Consider the following 18,854-nt stretch of genomic DNA (forward strand, 5'->3'; position numbering starts at 1 on the left):
CTGTGGGAGCAATTATTAGAAAATGGAAGACATACAAGACCACTGATAATCTCCCTCGATCTGGGGCTCCATGCAAGATCTCACCCCGTGGGGTCAAAATGATCACAAGAACGGTGAGCAAAAATCCCAGAACCACACGGGGGGACCTAGTCAATGACCTGCAGAGAGCTGGGACCAAAGTAACAAAGGCTACCATCAGTAACACACTACGCCGCCAGGGACTCAAATCCTGCAGTGTCAGACGTGTCCCCCTGCTTAAGCCAGTACATGTCCAGGCCCATCTGAAGTTTGCTAGAGAGCATTTAGACGATCCAGAAGAGGATTGGGAGAATGTCATATGGTCAGATGAAACCAAATAGAACTTTTTGGTAAAAACTCAACTAGACGTGTTTGGAGGAGAAAGAATGCTGAGTTGCATCCAAAGAACACCATACCTACTGTGAAACATGGGGGTGGAAACATCATGCTTTGGGGCTGTGTTTCTGCAAAGGGACCAGGACGACTGATCCGTGTAAAGGAAAGAATGAATGGGGCCATGTATCGTGAGATTTTGAGTGACAACCTCCTTCCATCAGCAAGGGCATTGAAGATGAAACGTGGCTGAGTCTTTCAGCATGACAATGATCCCAAACACACCGCCCGGGCAACGAAGGAGTGGCTTCGTAGGAAGCATTTCAAGGTCCTGGAGTGGCCTAGCCAGTCTCCAGATCTCAACCCCATAGCAAATCTTTGGAGGGAGTTGCAAGTCTGTGTTGCCCAGCGACAGCCCCAAAAGATCACTGCTCTAGAGGAGATCTGCATGGAGGAATGGGCCAAAATACCAGCAACAGTGTGTGAAAACCTTGTGAAGACTTACAGAAAACATTTGACCTCTGTCATTGCCAACAAAGGGTATATAACAAAGTATTGAGATTAACTTTTGTTATTGACCAAATACTTATTTTCCACCATAATTTGCAAATAAATTCTTTAAAAATCAGACAATGTGATTTTCCGGATTTGTTTTCTTCTCATTTTGTCTCTCATAGTTGAGGTATACCTAGGATGACAATTACAGGCCTCTCTCATCTTTTTAAGTGGGAGAACTTGCACAATTGGTGGCTGACTAAATACTTTTTTGCCCCACTGTATATACTTTTTTCTCATGTGAAAGCAAATTCTCTCCTCAGTATAAACTATTGAAACAATTTCACTGGCACTCAAAAAGACACTATGTGGACAGAGGCTCTTAACTAACTTTTGTTGTCTTAAACATGTTGAATCGACGATAAGACACCTATTTAATTTGTCTGTGTGTGTACCTGTGCTATCCCCGAGTTGCTGATCTCCACCATAATATAGCAGATTAACTGAAGGACGAATAGCCCAGCGTCCAGGCGGCGAATGTAGAAATCATCCTCAATGCCGTCATCCAGGATCTCCCCCCGACGAACCATCTCCTACACACACACACACACACACACACACACACACACACACACACACACACACAACACACACACACACACACACACACACACACACACACACACCACACACACACACACACACACACACACACACACACACACACACACACACACACACACACACACACACACACACACACACACACACACACACACACACACAGAGAGAAAGAAAACAATGTTTTCATGCATGGCAAAGAGCATAAATCACAATGTTCTTTTCTCTGCGGCCTTAAAACAGCTTCAACAAACAGAGACTTAGTTTAATTTAGGTGTTGTTTTTCAGCTTTTCCTCCATTTTCTCCATCGACCAGACACACAAATTGATTTGGAGGCTAAGCTGCAAGAGGTAGGGGCCCCGCTGCTGGGGCTCCCCCCTCACACACATACATACACACACACTGTTGCATAGTTATCCATCTTAACAACCCTGTCAGAATGCCAATAACACAGTTCTGCCAATAAGCAGAGCCCACATTAATCATCATTAGTGATTAAGAAGCAGACCGGAGGGGGAGAGGGGGCTGCAGTGGAAACTGTTGGAGTGGTGCAGAGACAGTGTGTTAAATGTATGACTGTCACAGTTTTACCTTTATGTAGGGCTTGACAGTTAATCAGAATGGTTTTGACACCGCATTTTGGACTACTGCAATATCAAAATCCAAGGAGAAGCAATTTTCTTTAAAGGCAAAATGTGAACCGCTCAAATCAAAGTCCAAAGTCTTGGATTTCAGAATATGAAACTCTTTCTTAATATTGCATCAATGAATATTCTCTCCAATATTATTGATTTCCAGTTTGACGGGCTTGTATGCATAAACAGTTAAGTTAAAGACATACAAACGTGCAAATGGTGCAACGAGAATTCTTAATTCTTAATTTAAACTCTAATTCTTTTTTTAAAATTAGACTGACTTCACATTCCACAATCGTTTGTTATAATAAAATTGCAGACTTACAGAGGCATGGCATGAGTAGAACAGAAGCGATTAGCTATAGTATGAAAATGTGATTGGTAAAATACCATCATAAGTGCTTTTTTATAGAATTCTTCTGACTTTTAAAAGGGGCCCTATTATGCTTGTTGGGGTTTTCACTTTCCTGTAGTGTGTTATATGGGTTTGTGTGCATGTAAATGGTCTGCAACAGCTAAAATCCCTGTGTTCCCTCCAGAGGGAGTTTCTTTCCCACACACACCCGCCCCCCCGCCTGAAACACCTCCATTGGACTCCTTTGTTTACTTCCACAACATAATGACATCACTATGTAACACTCACGCTTCTATTGGCTAGTGCTCCAACACATTGTACATGATAGGCTTTAAGCTGTCATTTTTCATAAACCTACCCATGTCTTAGTTGCCTTTAAAAATGTTTTTTGTACAATAAAACAGTTTACAAATAAACGAAAGGATTAACATTTCCCCACAAAAGAGACACAGTAAATTAAGAAAAAGGGCAACTTTTCAAAGTGTTCCGAATGAAAACAAATAGCTTTCAGCATGGAGATAAAGGTTACCACACATGGCATTTACATCCTAATGATTTAATTTCAGAGAAAATGAAAGCTTTCAAAAGGCCTCGTCTTTAAAAGATCAATTACACTGTAAAAGCCCATTATAGCGGTGAAGTTCAGCTCATTATCACGGCTCAATCAAAGGGCAGCTCCCACAGTACAAGACTATTCTGGGAGAAGATTCGGGACGCACAACAAACACATCCATATTGTGACATTGTGCTCTAAAAGCAGCATGACATCTTTACTTAATTACTTCATCCTGAGAGAAGAAAAGATACAACCTCAGAACAAAAGCTGATGGTATAATGTCAACAGCAGCTTATTAAAGATGCAGAACAATGCGGATGATTCAAACAAGAGACTTTAATAAAGCCATTGAATGTAGGGCATTCTCTTCTGTGTCCTCAGGGTAAAACACTGGCCCATTATTCTGTTTTATTACAAAGTGGTGCGTTATCACATTGTAACATAATCCCAAAGCACTGCCTTGTTCCTGTAAACTAGTGCAGCGCCCATTAGAAGTGTGAATGTTTCCTGTTTCCTGTAGGAAAGAGAGGGTTGTCTCGGGACAGTTTTCATAATTTTGAGCAATTAGCTTGAGGCAAATGACACACATTTTACAAGCCAACTTAAGCAAAGACACAGTACACAGGACATTAATGACTAATATAAGATAGAGGACACATCAAAACCGTATGATCATAAAGGGAGTTAAAAAGCAGCAGTGCATATGTGCAACTCACAGCATGCAAGTCTTTTCCTGTCTTACTCATCACCGCTCATGGCCAACACGGCAAGGCAGAGCTGGAGGCGTTTCCTGTGAAGGCCTTGGATAACTGAATGACTGTACGTACACATGTTACATTACAGCAGTCAGCCTGCAGAGGAATGGGAATATATATCCCAACCATATGAAATATTGTGCCTGCAGTTGTTCTTCGGAGCAGCAGTAAAGACTGGCAAATAAATAATAAAGAAGACTTTTTGTAGTGATACGTCCTTCGACACAATACATGGTTAGTGTTATATAAAACAGAATTATGAGTTGATGGTTGAGGTTAAAAACAACCATCCAAATTGGCATGATGCTGATATTTCCTTAATGTATTGTCACAATAAGCTACCAGTTGCAATAGGCTCAAAATTCTTGTTCCAACAGCCTAACTAAAGCTACACATAGGCTGCATGACTGAGAATGTAATTAGTGAAACCATAGGAAGCTTCCACCTGGATAACTTTAAGCAATCCAGAAAGGATATCATGTACCTGATGTTGTAATAAAGTCTCCTTAAATCCTAGCACTTGCAAAACTGAGATATAACATACTGAATGCCAATAGTCATTTCAATGTAAGCACCACATTAGACTGAGATTTTGTGGATGTGGTGCCAGATAGTCAGTTAAAAAAGAAATCATAAACTAACTTGCCTTCATACAAGAAATCTTTCTCTTTCACATTGGCGGAAACCCTGAATCGTATGTCAAGAAGACAGAGGAGAAAGAGAATATATACTAGGGGGGTCCTCAACATCTATATCAATTTAGCCAGGATTTAAATGGTGTTAAGTGCTTCATCAGCTCCAACTCTAAAGGAGAGAATATATACCCAAATACAGAACCAGAACACATTCCTTTAATAAACCTTTCTGTCATTGGGTGAAGGTGGGGATTTCCAAGCCTAAGAAAGTCAAGACATGGCATTGGAAGATCAAAGAAAGAAAACTAGAGTTAAGACTAGAATGAGACAGAAAATGTCAGGCAAAGACATGCTGTGATTTCTATGAGTTAGAAGGCCTAAAGGCAGCAGATCAGAAAGCTAAGATGACGTCTCAAATGTGTAATATGGTATGTTGACTGGACAGGAATCTAGGGAAAAATGACACGGGCCAAGTTGTAGAAAATCAAAAGGGAATTTTCTGCCTCAACCAGAAAAATGTATGCACCTCAGCTTCTTCCCATCTGCCTAGCACGATAAGTCACCTTATAGTGTTCTGATACACGACACCTGCTATAACTACTTATAGAAATAAGTAGACACGTCAAGGAGTAGAAGAAAACAACTATTTTCAAAGAAGGTCGACGAGTCAATTGTAGCCCCCTCCAGGGAGTGTATGAAATGGAACCAAGAAAAGATCCTCAACACACACACGGTGAATCAAGCCTGACTTTTGAGTGTGTGCGGGGTGAGAACACTTTTTAAACAATGACATGTGCATTAAATATTCATCACTGTGAGCGTTGGAGCAGGAACATTTGGGATATTAAAACTGGAACAGACGGGGGAATGGTGGCAGTATTCATTTCAGCGACAGAGTTTTGTCCACTTGTGAGTTTTGACATTGCAGACAATATATTTTTTGTGGCAGTCGGGTCCCTCTGGACAAAGCTGGACGGAACGAGCGGGGAAAATAATAACGTGTTAAAAAGAGGGACCAGACAAGTCAATTACTGCAACCTCAGGGGAGGCTGGCAGCCGCACTATAGTTACGGACAAAGTAATAAGCAGTGATTCTCACTCCGTCTGCTGCATCACAACTGTGTGTGTGTGTGTGTGTGTGTGTGTGTGTGTGTGTGTGTGTGTTACTTATGAAAGACTGTGGGTGCATATTAGAAAAAACGTGTATGTGTTTTAACCAGTGTATGACATTTGTACTGTGTATGGAGGTGTGTATGGAGTTTTGAAGTATTGTGTATGAGAAAATGCATTTGCTTTTCTGAGCATGAGGCAGTGTGTGAGTGTGATTTTTTACAATTAAAGTGAATTATTTGTCAGCACTTTGCTAAATCCCACTGTGACTCTGTGCGTGTGCGCGTGTGTGGGGCTTGCTCTTCATAAGACTAAAGCCAATGCCACAAGAGGTAAGACATCCCCATTAAAACAGTGATGACAATTCACAATGAGGATAAACTATCGGGGACCAAAATTAATCTTTGTGAGAATGCAAAGCAACGTGCTGATTTTCAATTTATAAGAGTCTAATGCCCCTTTCACACCAACGCGTTTTCACCTCCGGCTCGGAGCTGGAGCCTGAAAAGTACCGTTTTTTCCTGTTCACACCGCAGAGGCACCGCCTCTTAGCTCCGGAATCCGGTTCACTTCCAGCTCCAAAAAATTGTCGGTCTAGAGGCAAGAGCTTCGGAGCTAAGAGGCGGTGTCGCTTACGTCTCTCTTGCGGCTTTCACACCAGCGCTTTTCCCTTTCTAGCTCCGAGCTAGAGATTTTCTGGTTCAGCTCCGGTTTCCCTTTTCTGCTCCCGCTCTGTTCACACCGCCCAGAGCTGCCGCTGCTGCGGCATGACGTCACCGTTTACGTGCCTGCTTCATAAAATCCAAACCGAGCGGAAATCCCTCACATCGACAACAACAACGGCCGATTGTATTGAAGCGTTGTTCGCTTTGGTTATCCTCTTACGAAACGAAATGGAAGGCATCGGACGACTTTTCAAGGGACGACTTTACTTGGAACTTTACAAACATCACATGCGAAATGCAAGACTTCTTTGTGGTCTTCAGCATCTACTTCAACCCGCCTCGACGTAAGAGAGACGTAAGCGACGCCGCCTCTTAGCTCCGAAGCTCTTGCCTCTAGTCTAGACCGACAATTTTTTGGAGCTGGAAGTGAACCGGATTCCGGAGCTCTGCGGTGTGAACAGGAAAAACCGGTACTTTTCAGGCTCCAGCTCCGACACATTTTTTTCTAATGAGTTTATGGTCTTAATGGCTAGCTTGAGGACTTTTTCAATAATTCATGATGTTCACTTTCTAAATGATCGTCTTATTTATAGTGAGAAAGATGATAAAGCAAACAACAAACCCCGCAAATACAAACCAAGTAATACATCTTCCATAGTTGAATGGTTTGGCTGATCATGTCATAAATCGGCAGTAGCATCTCCCTATTAAACTTTAATACCGCATCATTAAATTTAGTTTAAGCGCTCAACAACTCTGTATAAGGACCTTTAGTATTTGAAGGGCAAGTTACTTTAGAAAAACAAAGTCTAGCTGTGAATATGCTACTGTTATTTCCATGTGCCAGATAAATATTAATACCATTTTTAATCTTTTTACAACAAATTAATATGTAGATTCTTTGTCGCAAAAATTGGTTTTGAGATTAACTGAGTTTGATCTTATCCCTTTTTAAATATAGGATTGTGAATAATAATGAGGCTACCGCTCAAGACTGTTACTTTTTAAAGTTATTTATAAATGTAGTTTCTTCAAAAGTTAAACCTTAAGCGTAAATTGGTTCAATAAGGGGTTTGAAAGGATTCAGATTTGATAGAGAAACTATATGCCACATCCAAACCAATTCCAATTTAACAAAGACTTTTCTACCGTCAGACCATTTCTTCAGTGCACTCTTGCAACAGCCCAGTAGAGAACGAACACACACACTAAACACAGAGAGAAACTGGGTTCTAAGGTGCTAGGAAAGTGCACTGATGCATTTTACAGTATTGAGGTCGGCCACGGACATGTTTCGCTGAGCTTCATCAATCTCCAAGAGCTGTTACCAACAAGCCTTAAGTAGGGGAGAAGGAAAAGAGGTGGAGAAAGAGAGGGGAAAGCAGTTATGTTAGAGGGGAGAAGGAAATAGGAGTGATGGAGGGAAGGAGGAAGGAGGAAATAATATAAAAGTAAGCAAGGCAGAAATAGAGGAAATGCAGAAAAAGGATGCAAAATAAGGTAGAATTGATCAGATCACAAGGAAGCAGGGAAGATGCAACACAAAGAAAAAGGGTAAGAACATTAAGAAGCCCTCAAAGGGAGGAGAAAAGCAGGACACTTTAGAGAACAGGGAGGAGAAGGAAAGGATGTTGAGGTCGAGTAAACACAAAAAGGGACTTGAAAGGAGGAAGAATGAAGGATGGGAAAAGCATCTTTAAGGGAGAGGAGAAGGATAGAAAGGGAGGAGAGATACCAAGGTGGGAGGGAAATAAGCAGCTTATTAAAAAGGGAACTGGGCTGGAGACGGAGAAAAAGCAGCAGCAGCTTTTTCTTTGCTCTCCTCCTGAGAAATCTGTGGATAATATGTTGCAGAGGAAAATAACATTTTGCTTACCGCCCCTTAAAATCAGGCTTAACTAGGGGGAAAGCAAAAGGCACGGCAGAGAGATAAAACATGGCTGCTGACGACAGCCCGTTCAGATTAGCCGGCCAAAAGCAGGGGGTTGTGATGCGTCTTTTTAACCCTATTTTACCAAACGTGTGACAACTGGTGGAATCTGCGATTCGCAAACCAATATAAAATCCTCCAATATAAAATCCTAGGGGTGTTTGCAGAGTTTTAGCAGTGGGAATGAAACCTTTTGCTTTTGTTTGATTGGGTTATACCGGGGGGGGTAAGATAAAATATTTGGTAAGATAAAATACTTCAAAAAATATTACTGTGGAGCTGCACAAAATACAACTATAAACCTCAAATGAACATAATAGGGCCCCTTTAAATAAATGGATGACTAAATGGAAGACCGCTCTTAACGGAAGTGTATGTACCCTGATTCTTAAGATACCAGTCTCCCGAAAGATGTTTCAAATATGGGTTTAATGGCCTCACTTTTGCTGTGAAAGGCTCAGTGTTTCCCACAGATCTGAAATATACTTGGGGGGGTGGTGGTAGCGGGGACGTGCAACAACATTAACATTAACCTTTCTGTTGGTCGCTTGTTAGCAGACCCTTCACGCGATGGCAGAGCGAACAGGTACAGGCAGGGCCCATAGTGATAGCCCTATAGTTTAAATCTACTACCCACAAATAAACATATGGACGTGGGTTGCTATTTAAAAAATGGTTAATGTATTTAGGAACCTATCCATGTGATTTTAAGTGGGGGTGGACCTCAAATCCTCTAGGGGGGTCCGGGGGCATGCACCTCCGGTAAGATTTGTTATGAGAACACCTATATGAAACAGAACTGTATACATTTCAATAATCATAAAATCATGGCCATAACCAATAACATTTCATGAAAAAACACTGAAACTTGTTTATTTATTTTTGTTTCATTTATAGTTGTGAGTGTGTCTGGGCTCCTGAATCAGCCTCTCCCCTCCTCTCCCCCTGCTCCTCTTTGAGGCAGCAGCAAAGACTAGTTTTAGCTCTCAACAAGTTTTAAAAGGGTATCTTAACTTTTTTCACCTAGTTAACTTGTTTTTTTTTTAATATTCATGTATATTTTACTAATCACTACCGCTCAAATGGAAATATGTGTTTAGATAAATGGTGACCAAAACATTTGAGACCCACTGAGAACTTAGACTAAGTTAACTATCTAAACACTCAGAGTCCTTTACCTCATCTGAGCTGAGGTTATCCTGAGCTTGAATGACACACAGAGACCAATCAAGGGCTTTGATTTATGATCTGTATGACAGTGGCCATGTCCACTTAACAGACCAGGCCATCGGGAAACCCCCCGGTCCTCTCGATGGCCAGTCCGGGACTGGGTACAGGAGGCGTAGAGCGAGGGATCATTGTCCACAAGTTAATCGATCGCAGATGGCGTCATGGTCACGGACGGAAAAAAAAGAAGAAAAAAAACCTAAATGGGTCGCGAAATATACTTGGGCGGCCGTTAATATATATATATATATAAGTAAAGGGGATGGGAAACCCTGAGGCTGTAAACAGACCATGTTTAGCAGAAAATATGTCTAATCTCTTGATACATATAGAACATGTTCCATGTTGGTGTACAACATAAAGAATATTGTTGTGCCACAATGGCTCTAGTATCACATAGTGGCTGGCTCACAGTTAGGCTGAGAACAGGGGAAGGCCAACAGTTTGGCTCCAAAGATAGCGCCACACACAGACCAGGTTTCTTATCACTAGGTCATGCTCTCGCCATCCAAGAGGAAGAGACAGGGGAGCGATGGAAGAAGATGAGGAGACCGAAAAGAGAGATGGAGGGAGAGAAAATGTCAAACTGTCTGGCCTTTTCTTGGCAATCCCGTCCCGATGTCTGTCTGAGAAATTAATCTTCTGTCATCTTTAGATGGGAATCTCACACAGATCCGTCTCCACCCACACCTTCCGCCTCTTTCAGTCAAATTCATTCTCCATCTTTTTTTCCTTTCCCTTTTTATCCATATTTAGAGTATCTGTGTGTGCAGTTTTTCTTATCCTCCTTTCTTTTTGGGTCTTTCTCTCTCTCTGTGTTGAAGGCATTCACACACACACACCCACACACACACACACACACACACACACACACACACACACACACACACACACACACACACACACACACACACACACACACACACACACACACACACACACACACACACACACACACACACACACACACACACACACACACACACACACACACACACACACACACACACACACACACACACACACACACACACACACACACACACACACACACACACACACACACACACACAGTTTTTTTTGGTCTCTTCTTCCCCCATGGCTTTGGAGACTGTGAGACTGTGTGGAACTGCTCATCTTATCTCCCATTGAAAAACGACCTTTCCATCAAACATCTATAATGACATTAGCATTTAGAGTTGGTGATAAAGAAAACAATGAATTCGGGGTGGGTCTGTGGTTCTTAGAAAGTAGACAATTCCAACATTGGTTAGATTAGGCCCATACAAAGGGCGTATTAGGGTGTTATAGGGGAAATGAACGTGAATATTCTCTGCATTAAAAGTGCAACATTATAAATATTGGCTTTGGTCATTAAGTCATACATTGGTAAGAAAGAACTCTATTTATTGTGTGCCTTTACTGTGACATGTTTACATGCTTTAATGTTCAAAAAGTGCTTTATTTTTCTCGCGCGAGTGTAATGTAGTATTATGTTATGAACTGAAACCATCCAAAAAAAACGTTGGACCACTCAAACAGACAACTACTGGTTGACTAGAAAAATCTTAGGGCAGCCCTAGTCTTTGTGGCTCTCCCCTTTTTCTTAAACATTTAAGTTCCTCTGCCACAGTGATGCATCAGCTGCAGTTTGTCATGTGGGTTCATCCGTCCAACAAGATTTCTGATACAACACACAGAGAGAAGGACGGTGAGTGAGAGGATGGGAGGAAAAGGAGAGGTGCCTACGTGTTTCTCTCCTTCGATCCTCTTGTCTGCCTGTTGAACTGCCTCCAGGTACTTGAAATGCATCTCCATCAGCCGATCAACCTGGAAAATAATGAAACAGACAGTGAGAGAAAGCAACAGGATAATAAGAAGAATATAAGGGGAAAGGAGAAAATGTGGGAAATAGATCAAAATTAGATTTGGAGGAGAAGAAAATATCAGGATATAAGACATAAACAAATGTTATCTTATCATGATTTAACACATAATAATACATATGCGTGGTGAAGCTATATTTTAGCCTTGTTGAAATGACTCATTTTCATTACATCTTTAACTAACTTTCAAAGTTTGCTGACAAAATATTGGACTGCTAAAGGCTTATAAAGTGGAAAACAAAGTCAATATACATTTTTTAAGATATAAATGTATTGTATGAACAAATCAGTATTAACACTTTAAAACTCCCCACATAATGGGGGAAGGTACTCTGCTGTCCCTTTCTGCGTGTCTACCTTATAACTGCCCCAAAAGAAATCCTTTAAAAAAAAAATGTCCACATAAAATATTTAAATAACGGAGGAATCTGAAGAGTACAAATTATATTCTCAAATGGCTGAGTTGTAGAAGACATCCACGTTTGAAATGCACTAAAGGCATCTACATGAAAAAGTGATGTGCTTATTAAAATGGCCTTGAGCAACACACTGAATACGAGAGATTGTTATGCTTTATGAGGGGAATTGTTGCAGTAACAGAACAAAAACTGCAGCAGAGGTGTCAGGCTTGATGTTTCAATCTACTTTCTCGAGTTCTGTAACACGAGGCAGAACTTTGTATCAGTCCCTGTGACCTGAATGTGAACCTGAAGGTGTTTAACCCGCCGTGCGAATGAGCCTCCTTTCGCACCGGTTAAAAATAAGACTAGAATGATACAAACCCAGATATAAATCAAGTTGAAGCATGTGCTATCTAGCACTGAAGGGAACGGCATAATTTTAGGGAGGCGTGTGGCGCAGTGGCTTAATGCGCTGATCTTCGAATCAGAGGATAGCAAGTTCGAGTCCCACTGCAGTCAGCATGTCGTTGTGTCCCTGGGCAAGACACTTCACCCCAAATTGCTCCTGTGGACATTGCCCACAGTATTGAGTATGTAAGTCACTTTGGATAAAAGCGTCTAACAAGTAACATGTAACAGGCATGCAAACTCATCAGGTATGAAAAAGGTGACAAGGATCCGACCCCGCGACCCCACGGAATATCGGCTGTAAAATGAGGATTTTAGCAGTCAGAACAAGCAGCGGTGTTAATAATAACAGAAACGCCAAAGAGTCACATCTAATAGATATATATAAGCATTTATTTTAATTGTGTAGCAGTCAGTTTATAATTTTGGCAGCACTGTTGAGCATTTTGAAAATGTATTTTCATGCCTCTGTGCAAGGCTTAGTCTTTCTATCTTTATAGCCACTGGTGTAAAGTAACTAAGTAAGTTCATAAACTCAAGTACTATACTTGGGTACAATTTTGAGATACTTGTTTCAAAAAACATTGAAAAAACATTTCAATGTTTTGCTACGTTGTTGTTCTTCTTCTCCTCTACAGTTCAGAGGTACATGGTGTACTTTTACTCCACTATGGTGTAACGGTATCCGTATTCGTCCCGTACCGTCACGGTTCGGACGTCACGGTTCGGCACATTTAGTCACACGGCGAATACGCCTTTTTTTACGAGTGGGAAAAAAGTCTGTCACTCAGGGCAGTATTACACTATATATAATCCAGGGGGCGGTATTGCACCTAAAAGCCAGCCGCCCGTAAATGACAAATGAAGAACAAGAACAAAACACAACAAAACGAACACAATATATGAAGAAGAAAAGTTAGTAGCTACGGCGAGTTCACACAACACACAGGAGCTAGAAGACCCACCTGCTTCTTTTAAATCAGGTGTGTGGGAACATTTCGGGTTCCCTGTGGACTACAACAATGATGGGGTGCGAGTTGTGGATCGGACGAGGACGGTGTGTCGGCGTTGTTCGACAGCGTTGCGGTATGCTAGTGGTAACACATCAAACATGCTCAATCACATCCGAGTCAGTCTCAGTCCCCAGCGAGAGGGTTTTCTCGACGGCAGGTGACATAGTTCCCGCCAACAGATCTGCCCTCACTACTGACAACGTAGACAAACTCATCTTTTTGAAGAACAACTTGAAAATAGAGTAAAGCTCGAGTACCTTTATTTAGGCATAATGGCCTCACACACTCAAGTTAATTACACATGTTAGTAGGGGTGCACCGAATGGGAAATTCTTGGCCGAAACCGATACCGAAAATAGGAAACAGTTGGCCGAAAACCGAATGCCGAAAATGATTAATAGAAATATATATATATATATATATATATATATATATATATATATATATATATATATAATGTATACATTTTTTACCAATGTTGTTCAGCTACCTGATTATGGAAATAGACATGATTATGGCAAAACTTAACTTAAATAATAATCACTATTATGGGTCCATAAAACATTTATTCAGCACTTTTGAATGCATACAGTACATTTATATATGTAATGTATTATTGCTAAAAAACATTATATCGCAGTCTTAGTGTCGCCAACTCGTTTCTAATATGCAAAGACAACAAATGCGTCTATGATGTATTTTCGATCAGACGAGATCTCTCTCCCAGTCTGTGTGCGAGGGGGCGGGGCAGTTTACACACACGCAGCTGCTACATGCAGCGGAGCATACTGCGGAGATGGCGGAGAGAACGCGCTCCGAGGTGTGGTTAAACTTTACCCGTCTCGATGTGGAGAATACTTGTTACCATAAGTGCAATAAGAGTTTAGCATGTAAGCACGAGCAATTTGTCTAAACATTTAGCAAAAGTGCACCGCATGCAGACGGAGGAATGTACCGGGTTCGACCGTCTTTCTAGTAGCTCTGTAGCCCCATCCACGAGTAACGTTTCCACGTCAGGTGTTATGTATGCTAGCAGCAACACACGGAGTTAACTACATGATACAAACATGGGTTAATGATTAGAGGAAACTGAGTTATTTAGTTTGTTAAAATTTCAGCTATTCTGTTTACAGTCTGTCATCAGATTATTCAATACGATTTGTTAAAGGCTCAGGGCAATCTCGATGACAACGGTCAATGTTCCCCCCCCTGTGAGCCAGCCGCGAGCATGGTCGCCGCGTCTTTATTACGTCATCACAACAACACGTTAGGTTATCAACGTAAGCCTGTTCTGACATTCGGTGATATTTTTTCGGTGCTAAAACCTTTTCGGCCGAAAGCCGAAAGGGCCTTTTAAACCATTTTCGGCCGATAATTTTCGGTGGCCGAATATTCGGTGCATCCCTACATGTTAGACATTGCTCCTAAAGGTACAGATTTTATTTTGTTTTATATTTATCATTGTATTATTTTTATATTTTGACATCAGGAGATGTTATACAGTTCTGTATTGCCTTTTATTGATTGTGATTGAAACACTTTCTTATTATTTATTTAAATATTTTCAAGACATTCTTTTTAGTTGTCCAGCTTATTTAACCTTTTTGTTTGACATCAGCCAATATAAATAATATGGCCATCTGAGTGTGTGTGTTACTGTTTGTGGTTTGTTTTTAACTGTGTAATACAGTTAATGATTCCAAATGTTAGAGTTCCTTATTTTCATACCAAAACTTGCACTACTGTTACAAATAAATAACAGCAAAAAAAATTATGCATTTGGGACTTTTTTTTGCTTTTCCTTGTTGTACCGAACCCGTACCGAACCGTGACCCCCAAACCGAGGTACGAACCGAACCGTGACTTCTGGGAACCGTTACACCCCTATCCACTACATGTATTAATACCTTTAGGTACTTCACAGATCTGGATGAATGATGTGAAATATAATCAAGTGTTAAATCAGACTTTAGTTCCACCTGGAGTAAATCCACAAGCTACCCTGCAGTATACAAAGTCATTCAAACTAGCTGCACCTTTACCAGCTTTGAGAACACTTTCATGATCAATCATTATAAAACACATCATATATATTATTCTGAAATGGACCAATCTGCACAATGACTACTTTTACTGTCGCTACTTTCACTATATTTTGATGATAATACTTTTCTACTTTCACTTGAGGAACATTTTGAATGCAGGACTTTTACTGTAACAGAGTATTCCTACTCTCTGGTACTTCTACTTTTACTCAAGTACAAGACCTGAGTACTTCTACTTTTACTCAAGTACAAGATCTGAGTACTTCTACTTTTACTCAAGAACAAGATCTATACTTATACCACCTCCGTTCATAGCCTATGAAAAAAACTGTTAGAAAACGAAGGCTAAAGCTAACGTTAACAGATAGTGACAATGTACGCTAGTTAGCTAGCTCAACGATAATATTGCGACAGAAAAACTTTTCAGTGCACATCACGCTCTGCGCTCCGACAGGGAGCTCTGCTCTGAACACCTGAACGGCCCGTTCTAACAGCTGTTCACCAGCGGTCCAGTCTGTGCCACAGTGACTCCGGACCGCACAATTAATATTAACGAACGCACCCGTAGGTAATGTGGCTGCTGAAGCTAGACCATCATCGCGGAGCAGCAGAGCCTTATTATACATCCATGAGCAGAGCCGACAGGCAGGAAGACTCGAGCACACAGCTCGCCCTTCATTATAATATATAAAAAAAGAACACCATGCGTGTCATGATGGCACATAACAGCTCGCGGCCGCAGATTACGCCGGGTCCCAGACCCCCCCCCATACCCCAAAAATATTGTTATTGCAGATCTACATGAATCACACAAACGACCTATTTTGGATTCAAAACAGCGAATTTCGGCGAAGGAGACAAGTTTGCATCCCTGATGTAATGTAATTTTAAACGTTTTTACTTTCTTAAAAGGTCCCATGTTTTGGCAATTTCTACTGATCATAATTCCATTGTTGAGGTCTACTAGAATAGATTTACATTGAGAAACCAATGTGAGTTTGGAACATTGAACATACAGCATCTCTGTATAGTATGTGTATTCACTCTCTGTCCTACACGCCTTGTTGGAGCTCCTGCTGATTTATCAATGTTACACTGTCTTCTTATGAAAACATGTTTAAGCTACCTATAATTAAATGCTTTTTGAGGTTTTCTTTTCCTGTAAAGTGTCATATAGGTTTTAGTGCATGTAAATGGTCTGTTCCCTCCAGAGGGAGTTTCTCTCCCACGCACAAGGTAAAGATCAGAAAGAGACATCATAAAGCCAACATCAATTAAAGGTTTACGGTCAACATTTCTTCTAGACAGTGGCCCAGCTACATATGTAACCAAACCAACAGTTGTCGACACACTAGCTGTTAAAAGCAGTGTTTATTAAATGTAGAAGCTGTTTTGATTCAGGAGGAGTAAGGGCAAGGGCAAAAGAGGAAATTAGCCAGAAGAGGATTCAAAACCAACCTTCTCGCAGTCGTTCTCTGTGAACTTGTTGAGCAGTCTGCTTCTCTGCTGGGACTTCAGGTTCCTCAGCATGGAGGCGATGATGGAGCAGACGTGTTCTAAGGACAGACAAATGAGAAATAAAGAATATTTAAAATGTTTATAATCACAAAACAGATTTTTCAAATTGCTTAGTTTTATCAAATATTCTTCAAATGGAGATTTCAGCTCAAATTCAAGCATTTTCTTATGTGACCAAAACCAATAATTGCCTGACTCTCAAAGACTTCATCATATTATCATCAATGCAAGATTGACACAACAAACAAATACGACAATGTGATTGATTCATGTCAGAAAAGTCCTTTTTCTTTTTAGGTTTACAGGAGATTGATGGAGATGATGTTGAGATGAGATTACGTTTGAAATAAATATTTTTTCGGGGGGTATTTTCAAATTAAGGCATTATCCTTACCGTGAAAACAGAACTAAATCAAGCTATTCTCATACTATTAAGAGATAGTAATGACCCGCCACACAGTGTGTAAGCCTTTCATGAGCTACCAACATGTGTGTGTGTGTGTGTGTGTGTGTGTGTGTGTGCCTTAAATAAAACATGAACTCTCAGCTCCTTATTTAAAACGGTTAAACAGAGAAGAAAAAAAAACAAAGACTTCTGAAAAGCTCATTCACAGCCCCCAGAAAGAACAAATCGATTAGCGAATGATAATTTGCAATTACGGAAAGCTAAGCATGGCTACAGAGGGTGCAGAGAACAAGAGGAGGAGAAAATGTTAATGAAATTGAGAAATCAATTTTAATTTTTTAGGGCAGGCTGGAACATGCGGAACAGTTTCGGCTGTGGCTGAATTACATTTCTCTCTGGAGCCATTTAGCAAAGGGGGGCGGTCTGAAAACATGTTAATTGACTAAATTAGCAAGAAAAACTAGTTATTCCCGTTGAGTGGCCGTGTAAACCCAATTCATGTAAGATATGTCATCTCATTCAAAGGTCTTCTTACTCATAGGCTGCAGCTTTAAAATATTTCTCTAAGATATTGAATGAACAATGCACTGTGCACACAGTGCACGACAGAATATGACATTGTAAAATCTCCAGATATACCGAGTTGGGGAAAAATGTAATTGGACTTTATCAACAAGAGGTCAATATCCACTCTCATCGGGGCTTTGCAGTTGCTAAGCAACAGGAGTAAAGGAATCAATCCCATTTCTGCTTTTTAAAAAGGGGTTGTGTTTGCCGTCAGCTCCCTTTGTGCGCCCCCCTTCTACCCGCAGCGCCCTTACGCACAAAACTCCTTGAAGGCTGAGGAGCCTAAAGTCTATAACGCTTGCAAATATTTCAGAATATACACAATATGTATCTTTATTTTAATTGATACAATAAAAATTGTATCAATTGTGCTGATTTGCAGCACAAGAGGCAGGTCATTGCACAGAAACACACAACAAAACCAACTCAAGTTGTGGTCTTTAAAAGAAGGACAAGTAGGAAACATATATTATACTAAGTAAATCTAATGTCTGCTGAAGCTGTAGCCTGCAATGTACACACCAGAACACTTTGGCTTAAGGTAAACATAAGGGATATATGGCTGCAATAAAAACCACTTTAATTAGATGAAGTAAAAACCCTTTACATGTCTGTAAACTGTGAAAGCACAGTTTTCCTTGCTGACTTAGTGATTCTGGTTGTACACCAGGTAGTTTCTGCCCCAAGGTCCCCTTGTTTTAATGTAGACAACCTTACTTCCTGTATACAATGACAAGGAGGCTAACTGCCATTTCCGAAAGGACGCTACTTTATCAACTTGATCCGAGCGGTAATTGATGTCGCCACCTCCACGCCCTGCCGGGGAGGGTATTGATCGCAGGCTGTGGAATGTTCTTCTCGCCAAAAGACTTTAAAACTAAGCAGCAGCTGCTCCGCTGAGATTCGTGAAGGGTTGGAAGCAGGATAACACAAGGTACAAGATGGAGGACAAGGCTGAGAAAAATAGCCTTTAGGAAAGGTGTCCAATCAATACTGCATTTAAATGTTTTGCTTCACATTCTTGAGTATAAAAACAAGGAACAAAGAACAAGCAAGGACAATTCTATAATTTACTTTGGAAACAAGTAAATGACAATCTCTATCAAAAAGTTGCTACCAAACAGTATTGCCCAATGTGTTGCACTGTTCTGTCACACATTGTCCTGCCGTTTAATGCAACACTAATTCAAGTCGGATCTCTATTACTTAATTTGACTAAAATTAGTTCTGGTCGGATTTGTGCATTTGGACCCGGTGACGACATTACCTATTGA

The 18,854-nt window shown here is 40.7% G+C and overlaps 1 protein-coding gene across 1 annotated transcript in view; it reads right to left on the reverse strand.

Moving 5' to 3' along the window:
• The window catches only part of ctnnbl1 (catenin, beta like 1), a 69,519-nt gene that overhangs the window by 12,084 nt on the left and 38,581 nt on the right, over positions 1–18,854 (reverse strand). The window contains exons 12-14 of the mRNA XM_034196338.1: positions 16,548–16,645; positions 11,086–11,166; positions 1,302–1,439 (exon numbers count right to left, since the gene is read on the reverse strand). Coding sequence (XP_034052229.1) covers positions 1,302–1,439; positions 11,086–11,166; positions 16,548–16,645 — 317 coding nt within the window. The remainder of the gene's footprint in view (positions 1–1,301; positions 1,440–11,085; positions 11,167–16,547; positions 16,646–18,854) is intronic.

Source organism: Gymnodraco acuticeps, unplaced genomic scaffold (assembly GCF_902827175.1).
Source record: "Gymnodraco acuticeps unplaced genomic scaffold, fGymAcu1.1, whole genome shotgun sequence".
Classification (NCBI taxonomy): domain Eukaryota; kingdom Metazoa; phylum Chordata; class Actinopteri; order Perciformes; family Bathydraconidae; genus Gymnodraco; species Gymnodraco acuticeps.